This window comes from Rutilus rutilus (assembly GCF_951802725.1).
Source record: "Rutilus rutilus genome assembly, chromosome: 8".
Classification (NCBI taxonomy): domain Eukaryota; kingdom Metazoa; phylum Chordata; class Actinopteri; order Cypriniformes; family Leuciscidae; genus Rutilus; species Rutilus rutilus.
In genome coordinates this window covers 28,459,809-28,472,576 of record NC_140222.1, presented here as the reverse complement: position 1 = coordinate 28,472,576, position 12,768 = coordinate 28,459,809, and the positions used below count along the sequence as shown (strand labels likewise).

The 12,768-nt window shown below is 39.8% G+C and overlaps 1 protein-coding gene across 1 annotated transcript in view; it reads left to right on the top strand.

Moving 5' to 3' along the window:
* Nucleotides 1–6: 6 nt before the first annotated feature.
* The window catches only part of LOC311294897 (unconventional myosin-Va), a gene marked incomplete at its 5' end in the record, with an annotated part of 15,707 nt that continues 2,945 nt past the window's right edge, over nucleotides 7–12,768 (top strand). Inside the window, 29 exons of the mRNA XM_084415960.1 lie at nucleotides 7–33; nucleotides 1,339–1,449; nucleotides 1,573–1,741; nucleotides 2,012–2,156; nucleotides 2,410–2,566; nucleotides 2,647–2,790; nucleotides 2,880–2,961; nucleotides 3,072–3,179; nucleotides 3,253–3,365; nucleotides 3,541–3,809; nucleotides 3,883–3,964; nucleotides 4,189–4,329; nucleotides 4,417–4,542; nucleotides 4,632–4,715; nucleotides 4,805–4,936; nucleotides 5,091–5,188; nucleotides 5,263–5,349; nucleotides 5,432–5,752; nucleotides 5,898–6,054; nucleotides 6,389–6,628; nucleotides 7,042–7,251; nucleotides 7,389–7,482; nucleotides 7,669–7,823; nucleotides 9,910–10,077; nucleotides 10,158–10,258; nucleotides 10,343–10,460; nucleotides 10,551–10,659; nucleotides 11,779–11,901; nucleotides 11,985–12,136. Coding sequence (XP_084272086.1) covers nucleotides 7–33; nucleotides 1,339–1,449; nucleotides 1,573–1,741; nucleotides 2,012–2,156; nucleotides 2,410–2,566; nucleotides 2,647–2,790; nucleotides 2,880–2,961; nucleotides 3,072–3,179; nucleotides 3,253–3,365; nucleotides 3,541–3,809; nucleotides 3,883–3,964; nucleotides 4,189–4,329; nucleotides 4,417–4,542; nucleotides 4,632–4,715; nucleotides 4,805–4,936; nucleotides 5,091–5,188; nucleotides 5,263–5,349; nucleotides 5,432–5,752; nucleotides 5,898–6,054; nucleotides 6,389–6,628; nucleotides 7,042–7,251; nucleotides 7,389–7,482; nucleotides 7,669–7,823; nucleotides 9,910–10,077; nucleotides 10,158–10,258; nucleotides 10,343–10,460; nucleotides 10,551–10,659; nucleotides 11,779–11,901; nucleotides 11,985–12,136 — 4,023 coding nt within the window. The remainder of the gene's footprint in view (nucleotides 34–1,338; nucleotides 1,450–1,572; nucleotides 1,742–2,011; nucleotides 2,157–2,409; nucleotides 2,567–2,646; nucleotides 2,791–2,879; nucleotides 2,962–3,071; nucleotides 3,180–3,252; nucleotides 3,366–3,540; nucleotides 3,810–3,882; nucleotides 3,965–4,188; nucleotides 4,330–4,416; nucleotides 4,543–4,631; nucleotides 4,716–4,804; nucleotides 4,937–5,090; nucleotides 5,189–5,262; nucleotides 5,350–5,431; nucleotides 5,753–5,897; nucleotides 6,055–6,388; nucleotides 6,629–7,041; nucleotides 7,252–7,388; nucleotides 7,483–7,668; nucleotides 7,824–9,909; nucleotides 10,078–10,157; nucleotides 10,259–10,342; nucleotides 10,461–10,550; nucleotides 10,660–11,778; nucleotides 11,902–11,984; nucleotides 12,137–12,768) is intronic.

Here is a 12,768-nt window from a genome sequence, read left to right as displayed (position 1 = left end):
GGCCAGATGGCAACCACAGAGCTCTACACAAAGGTAAGTGCGTTTGTAATAATTTTTTTGCAGTTTCATTGGATGTCATTATGATAGATAGATAGACAGACAGACACAGTAGATAGATAGATAGATAGATAGATAGACAGACAGACAGACAGACAGACAGACAGTAGATAGATAGATAGATAGATAGATAGATAGATAGATAGATAGATAGATAGATAGATAGATAGATAGATAGATAGTTTAGTTTTGAATGTCAGTGTCAGAGGAGACCGGCTAGTGTTAATGTTTAATGGTGCTGCAAGTGTTTTTATGCTGATTGAGGAGAAAAAGAGTGTCACTGGGTTGGGACAGATAGGGACAGACTCAGGCACATGAGCCGGTTGTGTAACATTCAAAATATTGAATCAATTTCCTTGGTATCCATATCTTTAGACATTATAATAATCAAGTCTATAGACTGCAATGTCCTTTTTTGCTCGTAGAAGGCCACCTGGCTTGGAGTTTCTAGTAATCCTGAAGACCTTGATTAGCTGGTTCAGGTGTGTTTATGGTCAGCGCTAAACTCTGCTGGAAGCGCAATGTAGCAGTTTTTTTGTTGGAAAAGCAGTGGAATGTCAACCAGTCTGCTTCACTTTCATCAGTCAAAACACTTGAAATATGAGAACTTAATTGTTTATGGCCTAGTTCCACAGAATTTAACCAGGATTAGACCTTAGTTCAATTAGGATATTTAAGTAGCTTTTATAAACAAACATGTGGTGTGCATCATGAGACAAAACCGCTGACATTTTAAGATGTAAGTGCAAGTTGTTTTCAGTAAAAACAGCTCAAATATGCATTTTAGTCAGGGACTAGGCTTAGCCTTGTCTGTGAATATTAATTAGCGAAGTAGCGAGTGATGAGGAACTAGCCTACCTGTAGAATGGGCTTTTTATTTCCTTTTCTTCCAAAAACGCATATGCAAAAAGTAAAATAAAAAAATAAAAAAGAAACAAAGAAACAAACAATTACCTTAATTTCATTTGTAGGCTACTTATCACAGAATGACATTTTAATAATTTGTCGGAGTCAATAGCCTCATGGGCAACGCTCCGACCCGAGTTCCGACTTCGAGATCGGCTCGGAGACCTTTCTAGATCCCGTTCCCACACTTCCTGTCAAAACACCAAAAAAATAAATGTATGATATGTCAAAATCTGCCGCACACTAATGTGCGTGATTCTATATAAGCTATAAAAAAAAAGAAAAAAAAAGAAAAAGTTTCAAATGACTTTGACTATTTTTTGTTGATTATGCTTTGTATGAATATGTATTTATTATGTTTCTGTCGCCTCTCAGGGTGCATGTGTGTGGGTGCCAGACCCAGAAGCTGTGTGGGTGTCTGTACAGCTGCTTCAAGACTATCATCCTGGAGACCAGCAGATCTTAATCCAACTCAGTGATGGCAGAGTAAGACAAAAACACACATATGATACTGAAATGAAACCATGAGGCCTGCAGAATGAACATGTTTTATTTTATTTATATAGTTACAAACTGTATATATACTGTATATATTTGTTTTTAAATAAGGAGATGGAGTATCCAGTGTTGCCTCCGGCAGGTCTTCCCCCTCTAGGTAACCCTGATATTTTGGAGGGGGAGAATGACCTCACAGCTCTAACCTTCCTCCATGAGCCAGCGGTACTTCACAACTTGCGAGTGCGCTTTCTTGACTACAACAGCATTTACACATACTGCGGTGAGTTACATTCTACAGAAAACAGTGGCAAGTTTTTACAGCCATCACCCATTAACCTCCATTTTACTGGGTGTAAAGTTCAAGACACAGAGATTCAAATAACATCACTCATTGTTATATTGGCTACTGTAAAGAACATTTACACTGAGTTTATTGGTGTGTGAATTATGCAAAGAAAATGATGGCCTTGCATGTTAAACTACATTAATTACATTTTTCATTTCATAGATACTAGAATCTCATTTAGATAACTTTCTTATACTTTAATAGGGATCGTGTTGGTGGCATTAAATCCATATGAACAGTTGCCCATCTACGGAGAGGAGGTGATTGACGCTTACAGTGGCCAGGACACGGCTGATATGGAGCCGCATATTTTTTCGGTGGCTGAAGAGGCGTACTGCACTATGACCAGGTCAAGAGCAAGCAAATAACAAGATTAGTTCACTTACAAAACAGTACCATCCTTTTTTGGACAAAAGAATACCATGGTATTCTTTAAATTACTTTGAAGTACCATGTAAATTATCATGTAGATATCAAAGTACCTTTTTCATTTTACCTTGTTACTACACAGTATACAGTAGGGAGTTTCATTCTGAATTTGTATCACATTACCTTAACCGACACATATGGTTTTAATATGGTTTTAATAATTATATGTACAGAGAGGAGAAAAACCAGTCCATCATAATCAGTGGAGAATCAGGCTCAGGTAAAACTGTATCTGCCAAGTACACCATGCGTTACTTTGCTGTTGTGGGTGGTGCGGCCCAGCAGACCAGTGTGGAGGAGAAAGTTTTAGCGTCCAATCCCATCATGGAGGTACTGAAACTTGATTTCTGGCCTTTCTGGCTGTTTATTAGTCATTTAATAAACTTAAATGATCATTTTAACCCTTACAGGCAATTGGTAATGCAAAAACAACCAGAAACGACAACAGCAGCCGTTTTGGAAAGTATATTGAGATAGGATTTGGACGTAAAGGGGATATAATTGGGGCAAACATGAAGACCTACTTGTTGGAGAAATCAAGAGTTGTTTTTCAGGTGATTGCTTGATCATATTGTGAATATCTCACGATTTAGTGATCAAATTTGGTTATTGAGATGCATTTTGTATCGTGACACATGAACAGGCAGCTGAAGAGAGAAACTACCACATCTTCTACCAGCTTTGTGCTTCCAGGGATTTGCCAGAGTTGAGGACACTCAAATTTGGTAAAGCCTAAATGTCCCGAAAACATGTTACTCAAACATATATGTGTGAATGTGTTTATTTGTGTTGTGTTGTTTTTGTTCAATCACCAAACGTTACTGCATCTCACTAGATTCTGCGGAGAACTTCCATTACACCAACCAAGGACAAAATGTGCACATTCCAGGCACAGATGATGTTGTCGAGCTGGAGCGGACGAGAAATGCTTTTACTATACTTGGTAAGTTAAAATACATCCATATATTCCTTAAATACAACGTGATGAACTTGAAACTTGTGGTTCACCCCTGCAGGAGTGCAACCGGACCAGCAGATGGAGATATTTCGTATACTGGCAGCTATTCTTCATCTGGGGAATGTCAACATACAAGCCAGTGGTCGTGGTGGGGACCGCAGCTACATTAATGTACATGCACCATTTCCACTTATTGTGTAAATTTTTTGTGTATGAGTCAGAATAAAATTTTTAAGAACTGTTTGATGTCTGTATAGATAAAAAAAACAAAAAAAAAAACAGGAGCAGTGCTGTCCAAGTAGTTTGTGATAATATGTACATATTTCCTTATTCACCATACTGGCAGGCCGATGACCGCTCCTTGGCTATCTTTGCCAAGCTTTTGGGGGTGGAAGGTGCTCAGATGGCCCAATGGCTATGTCACAGGCGACTGGCGGTGGGTGGGGAGATGCTTGTGAAGCCCATGACAGGCCAGCAGGCTAATGAAGCACGGGATGCTCTGGCTAAGCATGTGTACGAGCAACTATTCACATGGACGGTGCAGAGACTCAACTCATCCTTACGAGCACACCGGGAACAGCCCAAATCTTTCATAGGAGTTCTTGATATCTATGGGTAAGAGTTATTTTAAACGTAATAATCAATAATATAACAAAAATGTACATTTTGGATTGTTTTGTTTTGTCAGGTTTGAGACTTTTGACAGGAATAGCTTTGAGCAATTCTGTATTAACTACGCCAACGAGAAACTCCAACAGCAGTTCAACAGGGTAAGTTTCCAGATATCGGGACTTGGATTACGTTGGTGCCTGACTTGAGTCTTTTTATATTTTTGTCTAGCGAATCGTGACTTGAAGCATTTCTCCACACTAGTGAAACTGTACAAGTGCCTACTTTTGTTGAGTATTTCAGAACTTCTCTAGCCATTAGTTGACTGGTTGACTCAACTTTGTTCATTAAGTTAAGTTTTAAGTATGTGGTATGTCCTTGTCAGCATGTGTTTCAGTTGGAGCAAGAGGAGTACCTGCGAGAGGAACTTCCCTGGAATCGTATTGAGTTCAGCGATAACCAGCCATGTATTGCGCTCATAGAAGGCCAGCTGGGCCTACTTGATCTTCTGGATGAGGAATGCAGAGTGAGCAAACTACATGTCGTAACACAAGTTGTAATCCCTCTTATCATGTCACCAAAATGTGTAAAACACATTCTCTCTCTGTTCTAGATGCCGAAAGGCTCAGATGAGAACTGGGCTCGGAAGGTTTACGATCAGCACCTGAACCACAGCCCCTACTTTCGTAAACCGCGCATGTCCAACTCTGCCTTCATCATTGTGCATTTTGCTGATTTGGTCAGAAAACATCTACTGAGAATAATTTAGCAAATGGTGGCACAAAACCTTTCAAAGTTTGTGGTAATATTGCTGTTTTTTTGCATTAGGTTCAGTATGAGTGTGATGGGTTTTTAGACAAGAACCGAGACACTGTGCTTGAGGAGCCTATCAATATACTGAGAGCTAGCCAGGTACTGTGTGAATAGTTAAATTATTGTCTTTTAAAAGATTTAGTTTTGTACTCACTCTGCCTCCTCACAAGTGTCCGTATCCTTCCCAGTCAGAACTAGTTGCAGAGTTGTTCCAGAAGGAGTCAGCAGGGGGATCCCTCCCCAACTCCTCGCTTGCAAACGGGAGCGTACGTTCAGGAAAGCGAGCTCACAGAGAGCACAAATTAACTGTGGGCTTTCAGGTGAGCTGCTTCTCCTGGTTCCTGTCTGAAGAAAACTCTTTTCAAATGGTTAACCAGTCATGCTCAAATCCATCTAAATCCCTTAAGGTGTTCTCTGACTCTTTAGGTCTGAGATTTCAATCTTTTCTTACATGTTCTTTCTTTGTGTGTCTAGTTTCGTCAATCCCTGCACCTATTAATGGACACCCTGAACAGCACCACTCCGCATTATGTCCGCTGCATAAAGTCCAATGACCTCAAACAGCCCTTTCTGTAAGAAAAATAAGATATCCTGTGTTTATGTCTATCAGATTTTGGAGTTACCTTTTCAAATCTCTTTATATCAGATTTGATCCCAAGCGAGCAGTGCAGCAATTGCGAGCGTGTGGAGTCTTGGAGACCATCCGAATCAGTGCCGCAGGCTACCCCTCCAGGCAAGTACTCTTCTATAAGTCTGTCAAATAAGAAAAGCATAAGTTCCTTCTTACAACCTCGACTCTTTTGTCCTTACTCCAGGTGGACGTACGAGGAGTTCTTTACCCGCTACCGGGTGTTGCTACGTGGTTCTGTTTCTCAAGAGGATGTACGGCGTTCCTGCCAAAGTTCCCTGCCCTACCTCATCCCTGATCCAGAGCAGTACTGCTTTGGCAAGACCAAGGTCTTCTTCCGGGCTGGACAAGTTGCAGTACTGGAGAAGCTGAGAGGGGATCGGCTATGTGCAGCAGGGGTTTTGATCCAAAGCTGGGTGAGAGGCTGGCTGGAGCGTAGGCGTTATCAGCGGCTCCGGTGGGCCACCTTCATCCTGCAGCGCTACACCAGAGGAACCCTAGCTCGAAGGTGGGTTAGAGTGTTACCTAAAGAACACACTGTGTACTGTAGGTTTTGAGGTCCCATTCTAGTTGTGTAGGTTTTCTAATAGGTGTTTCTGTATGTTTGTGATCCAAATTTTGAAGAATATACTTCATTGTTACCTAACCATTAGGTTGGCGTGGACCCTCCGTTATACACGCGTTGCTTTAATCATCCAGAAAACATATCGCATGCTGGCTGTGCGACAACTTTATATGACCATCAGAGAGGCCACCATCAAAATCCAGGCCTTCATCAGAGGCACCCAGGCTCGTCGCATTTACAGACAGGTAAAGTGCTTTAAAATGTGTTTCTGGGTATAGTTGAAAGTTACAGGCTCATTTGACCCTACACCTGCAGATGCTGAATGCATAAAAAATGGCCAAATATTAACTTGATTATTCTAGTTCTAGTGCTATTCTGAAGTTCTATCTCAAGTAATGCAAATCTCAATGCAGCATCTCTGTCATGATATACTCAAGCAAAGCAGTTGGACTAATGAATTTTTTTTATTTCTGTAAGGTCTATGCTTAAAAATTAGTAAAGCGTATATGTTTGAATGTTGTTGCCTAATGTAAACATTGTTATTTTATGATTTGTTTTATAAATCTCTTCTCTCTTTAGATGCTGACAGAGCGGGCGGTGGTGTTTTTGCAGGCACAGGTGCGAGGCTGGCTGGCCCGGTGCAGTTTCAGGCGAGTCAGAACTGCAGTGGTGCTCCTGCAGAGTTGCGTGCGCAGACGAGCGGCACGTAAAGAGCTGTTGCGCCTGCGTGCTGAGGCTCGATCGGTAGAGAAATTCAGAGAACTCAATAAAGGCATGGAAGTCAAACTCATGCAGCTGCAGCTCAGAGCTGACCAACAGGTGAGAGGGTGCAAGAAAGCTTTGAGCAATTATGTAATGACAATTTTTTAATTCTCTGACTTGTACCACCTGACTGCTGCAGATTAAATTCGGCGTTGATAGGGTTTGACATAATCCATAAATCTGAGTCTGAGGACAGTTCTGGGTTGAACGTCACGGGTTGCCATCCATCCAATTACGGTTACGACATGGCGTGCCGTGAATGCAGCATAAGCTCATTGTTTTGGTTCAGGAATAACTGTATGATGCACACAGATAAATCATTTATCATAACTATTGTAATATTCTATAAAAAATAAGAATTGTCCACTTTAATTTCACTGTGACTTTAACAGGAGGAAATATGAGCATCCAGCTCCAAATCCGGACAGATGGCCGCACAATGTGAATCATGTGTGCTTTTCTTTTCCCAGGCGAGAGAGAGTGCGTCTCTGCGGGAGATTCTTCAGGCCGAGCGAGGAGCTCACAGCTCTGAGCTGGAACAGCTGCGGTCAAAACTCCTCAAACTCCAGATCCAACTGCAGGAGAATGCAAACACTGCTCCTTTACTCGCAGACAAACAGGAGGAGGACATGAGGAAAGCTGAGGAGAAGGCCGCCCAAGAGATTCTCCAGCTTACACAGGTGAGCCATGTTTCACATACACAGTTAACATCAGCCACTTATTGTTATCTATTTATTCATTTTAAACTTTACCTTTAAAGGCAGTTGGTTCTGTTAATACTCACCAATTTTGTTTGTTTACTTCCTGTTTACTCTAGGAAATCCAAGCTCTCCGATTCGAGAGAGATTCTTTGGCGAAAGAGAAGGATGATTTGGTTATTCGTTTACAGGATCAGGAAAAGGCTCAGGAGGGTAAATGGATTCAATTTGTGTCATATCTTATTTTGAAATGAACCACCACAGTTTCATCTCAATTCATGTATTGCATTTAATTAGTAAATAAATTGGCAGTCTAAGGCTCATTTAAATGTAATAAATATAAAAATGATATAAATCATATATGTTAAAGTAAAAAGTTGAATAAACTGCATGTTTCAGAGAGCCGGCAGCAGTCTGTGGATCAGGCAGGTGCATCAGTGCAAGCAGAGCTGGAAGAGGAGAGGAGGAGATACCAGAGTTTACTTAGAGAGTTCACGAGGCTAGAGCAAAGATACGACAACCTAAGAGATATGAGCCTATTCACCACCAATGAGGTACATCTTTAGAGAATTTGTAATGTATATAAATATTTAAGGAATAATTGATGACGGGCGGTTGAATTTTTAGGAAAAAAATGCACACCTCACCTCATGACATTGTTCAGATGTTGTATTTCAAGACATTTGTCAGGTTTTTGTCTTTAAAAAACTCTTGTGTGTAGGACTGATTTGTACATCTTACACCTCTGTTGCCAAAATGTAATTTCACAGCTAACGGAGGCTTGAGCCATTGATAGCAGACTAATGCAGTTATTAGAGAGAGATAGCGATAGGGAGAGAGAGAGAGAGAGAGAGAGAGCGAGCAACATAGTGTCGGCCCAGATCCAGGCTACATCTGGTACTTGTGGATTCCACGTGTACCAAATGTGGGCCGACACTATGTTGCTGTCTGGGTATGCGTGTGTGAATTACCTGAGTCTCTATGCGTCTCTCAACAGTGTTCGACAGCAGTGTCTCTAAAAATAGCGAAAGTTTTTGGTACGTTTATCTGCTCCAAGAACAGCACCGTTATTACCGCACTAGTGAAAAATTTCATGTAGCTTTTAAGTTAATAAACTATTTTACTGATAAAATTGTCAAAGCAACGCTGACAACACGTTTTTGTGCGAGTGTGTCCGTACTGATGTCTGTGCATTTGAGTGCGAGAGAGAGCGAGAGAAAGAGAGTATGTGTTTTCCATACATAATAAAATGTAATTTTGTGGCAAAAAACATGGAAATAATTTGTCGTTTTTTTACTATATTTCACTGTTATTGTTTACTATATTTATTTGCTCAGTCAGTGTCCTTGTGGGTTTTGGTTCTGTAGGCTGTAAAGACCTTTGAAATAACTGAAATCATTTGGCGAAGTGATATGGAACTGTAATGCGGTCAAGACCTGCCTGGAACTACTTTTTCCGTGCGTTTCCCTAAAAATAACTGCACACCTTAAAGGAGAACTCCGGTCAATTTTAACATTGAGCTCATTTTTTTGTACATTTGGAGTGCTGTCAATACAGAGAACAACGACAAAAATCGGTGTTGCCTACACCGAGTTATTCTATTTTTAAAATTTGCACCCTATTGACTTCAATGGGGCAAGTAGTAAGCCTGCTTTTTAGCCTCTTAACATCCTTTAAGTGTCATTACAAGTGCACAGAAAATGTGAGTGATTCCTTCCGAGTGAACACGGGTGGATCTGACTGCAGTAGATGTTAGAGATATTAATAAAAATGAAGTTAATTCAGCCAGCGCTCATACCTTTGTTTACATCCTGTTTTCGGTGGAAGGCCATAGTAATCGATTGTCGAGTTCACGCGCGTGATCATAGGTACTAAACCTATGCGCGTGAACTCGACAATCGATTACTATGGCCTTCCACCGAAAACAGGATGTAAACAAAGGTATGAGCGCTGGCTGAATTAACTTCATTTTTATTAATATCTCTAACATCTACTGCAGTCAGATCCACTCGTGTTCACTCGGAAGGAATCACTCACATTTTCTGTGCACTTGTAATGACACTTAAAGGATGTTAAGAGGCTAAAAAGCAGGCTTACTACTTGCCCCATTGAAGTCAATAGGGTGCAAATTTTAAAAATAGAATAACTCGGTGTAGGCAACACCGATTTTTGTCGTTGTTCTCTGTATTGACAGCACTCCAAATGTACAAAAAAATGAGCTCAATGTTAAAATTGACCGGAGTTCTCCTTTAAACGTTCGTCAACCAATCAGGGGTGCGTTTCCCGAAAGCATCGTTGGCCAACTATGGTCGCAAGTTCATCGCAATGTCCATTGAACTCTATTGGTAACGACGGAACTTGCGACCATAGTTGGCCAACGATGCTTTCGGGAAACGCACCCCAGATCAACAACCCCGTAATATAAATTATAATAAAATATATGTAAGAATAAAATAAAAACAGGTACACGATGCCCCTGTACATGTACAAATATGAAAATATGACAATTGACTGTATATTAATCAAAAAAATGAATATAGGCTAGTATCTAATAATAATATGTTTTCTAGTTTTATTTTGTGTTAACATTGTATTTAATCTTAAACGAAAGCAAGCATATATATGTGTGCTCCCTCGCAGCATTCACGTGGACATAGGCGAACAGATTCGACTGTGTCTTTGGAGCTTCTTTCGCCCGTCACCACGCCGTTCTCGAGCTCGCCCGTCTTCCCTTCACCCGAGGAGATCAGGAGGATCAGCGTCACGTCACCCACCGACAGGAGACCCTGGAGCCATGAGCAACCTCTGGTCAGACATTAAAAGTCTCTTTCTAAAATGTAAAAAAAAGCTATATATTGCAACAATAAAGTGACAATATTTACCCACAGAACATCCTAATGGAGGATATGAGCGTTGCGAAGGACACAGCCGAGAGGATGAAGGGGGAAGATCTCAGATATGCGTACGATGCTGTACGGGTGGCCAACAAGTCAGTTTCCTTTCGCTCATTGAGACCTTATAAAGTCATTGATGACTTATAGGCTATTATCGGCACTAAATTGTATGGTTCTAGGTTTCTAGAGACGCAGCTGTTGTCTCAGAGAGGACAGTGGGAGCAGGAGATTTCAGCTCTCAGGATGAAATTCCAGCAGGCCCATGACAGAGATACGCCTGGAGATCCTGAGATAAATGTACCTGTTCCATCTGAACCTACCATTGTTCTTTGTACTATGTACTTTGTTCAGTTGTAATTTTTTGCTTCTTTATGTGTGTGAATGAAGGAACTAACGGAGCAGGTGGCGGTTCGAGAGCAGGAATGTGTCCGATTACGTCGAGAGCTCAAGGAACTGAAAAACACTGTGAGCCTCAGGAGAATCCTGTCTTATGCAGGTCTGTGTGGGTCCATTTAAAAACAACAAAAACAACATCTACTCTACACTTAAATAAAGGTTCCAAAAAGCCTTTCCCCCCCTGGAAGAACCATTTTGGTTCCTCAAAGATCCTTTCAGTAAACATTTTCTTTTTAGTGTGAAGGACATTTTAAAAATGTAAAGCTTTTTTCCACTATAAAGAACCTTTTGTGCAATGAATGTAAAAGGGTTTGAAAGTTTGAAGATGTTTTTTGAGAGAAGTCTCTTAAGGTCATCAAAGCTGCATTTATTTGATCGAAAATACAGTAAAATATTATAATATAATGTATAATATTGTGAATCATTACAATTTAAAATAACTATTTTCTATTTGAATATGCAATTTATTCCTATGATGAACAGCTGAATTTCAGTGTTCAGTGTCGCATGATATTTTAGAAATCATTCTAATATGCTGATTTTGTTGCTCAAGAAACATTTCTGATTATCATCAATGTTGAAAACAGTTGTGCTGCTTAATATTTTTGTTAAAAAAAAAAAAAAAAAAAAAATCAGGATTCTTTGATGAATAGAAAGTAAAAAAAATAGCATTATTTGAAATAGAAATATTTTGTAACATTATAAACATCTTTACTGGCACTTTCGATAAATTTATTATGTGCTTGCTGAATTTTTGCGCTTATTTTTTTTAACTCTTTCGCCGCCATTGACGGAATTTTATAGCTTTCCATGTTTTCACTGTTATACGGTCGGGGCCCTCCCCGACAGCAACATAGTGTCGGCCCAGATCCGGCTCATATCTGGTACAATGTAGCTTTCACACTGCCCAGATGTGGGCCGGATCTGGGCAGACACTATGTTGCTGTCTGGGCTATTACATGATTTTCACGATTAAAAAAAAACACGATTTTCTAAGCTTTTTGTTCAAAATGTACTTTTTTTTTTTTTAAATCAGAGGCTTTGTTCTTTCTTTTGATATATAGCTGTTCAGATATACATACAACAAAATATTCTGGGGGCCATTACATTTTTGTGATAATTATCAAAAACGCTTACAGTGGCTGGCAACTTAAACGGTAACAAAAACGCTGGCGGAAAGGAGTTAAAAAATTGTACTGACCCCAAATGTCCTGCTCAGGTCTAGCGATAGCTGCGTCTCAGGACCCAACATCTCCTGGCCCTCAGAAGAGCCAGACACTCAGCGGACTACTGGAGTGCAGGAAAAGAGATGAGAGCAAGCTGATCAAACACCTTATAACAGGTCAACAACACACACAACAGTTGGCTTACTTTTGAGATGGTTATTCAAGCTGACTGACAGGATTTATCTTTCCTCTGTGACAGATGTGAGGGCGGAGGGAGTTTTGTCTTTGTCCCCTGGACTGGCGGCCCGGGTTCTGTTTCTGTGTGTACGGCAAGTGGACTGTAGTGGCGATCAGACGCGAGTGAAGGGGCTCTGCGGTGCTGCTGTCAGCGCTATTAAAACTGTCATGAAGGTGAACAAAAAACTTTAGTCAAACAATATCTTTACATGCCATCAGTTTATGCTTCTTTTCCCTTATTTGTTTATTTCCGGGTTCAATAGAAATTAAACTCAATAGACCGCATTTGTGGCATAGGTTAATGTTGAATACCACAAAAATATTTAGTTTTTAAAAAAAAAGAAAAAGCAAAAATCGAGGTGATGGTGAGGCACTTAGTGAATGGTATGGTTTCCACCATGGAATAAAAAACATTAAAAAGGTAATTGTGACTTTTTATCTCACAATTCAGATTTTTTCCTCAGAATTGCGAGTTAAACTCAAATTCGGAGACAAAAGTGAGAATTTTGATATATTAAAAATAAAATATATATATCATATATTATATATATATCAAAATTCTGACTTTTGTCTCTGAATTTGAGTTTTATATATTTATATATATATATATATATATATATATATATATATATATATATACTCGCATTTGAGAGAAAAAAATTCTGAATTGCGAGTTTATACCTCACAATTTAGACTCTTTTTCTCACTTTTTCTATCTGAATTGTGAGTTTACATCTCGCAATTGTGACTTTTTTTCTATCAGAATTGCGGGATATAAACACGCGTGTGTGTAGAGTAGATTTTAA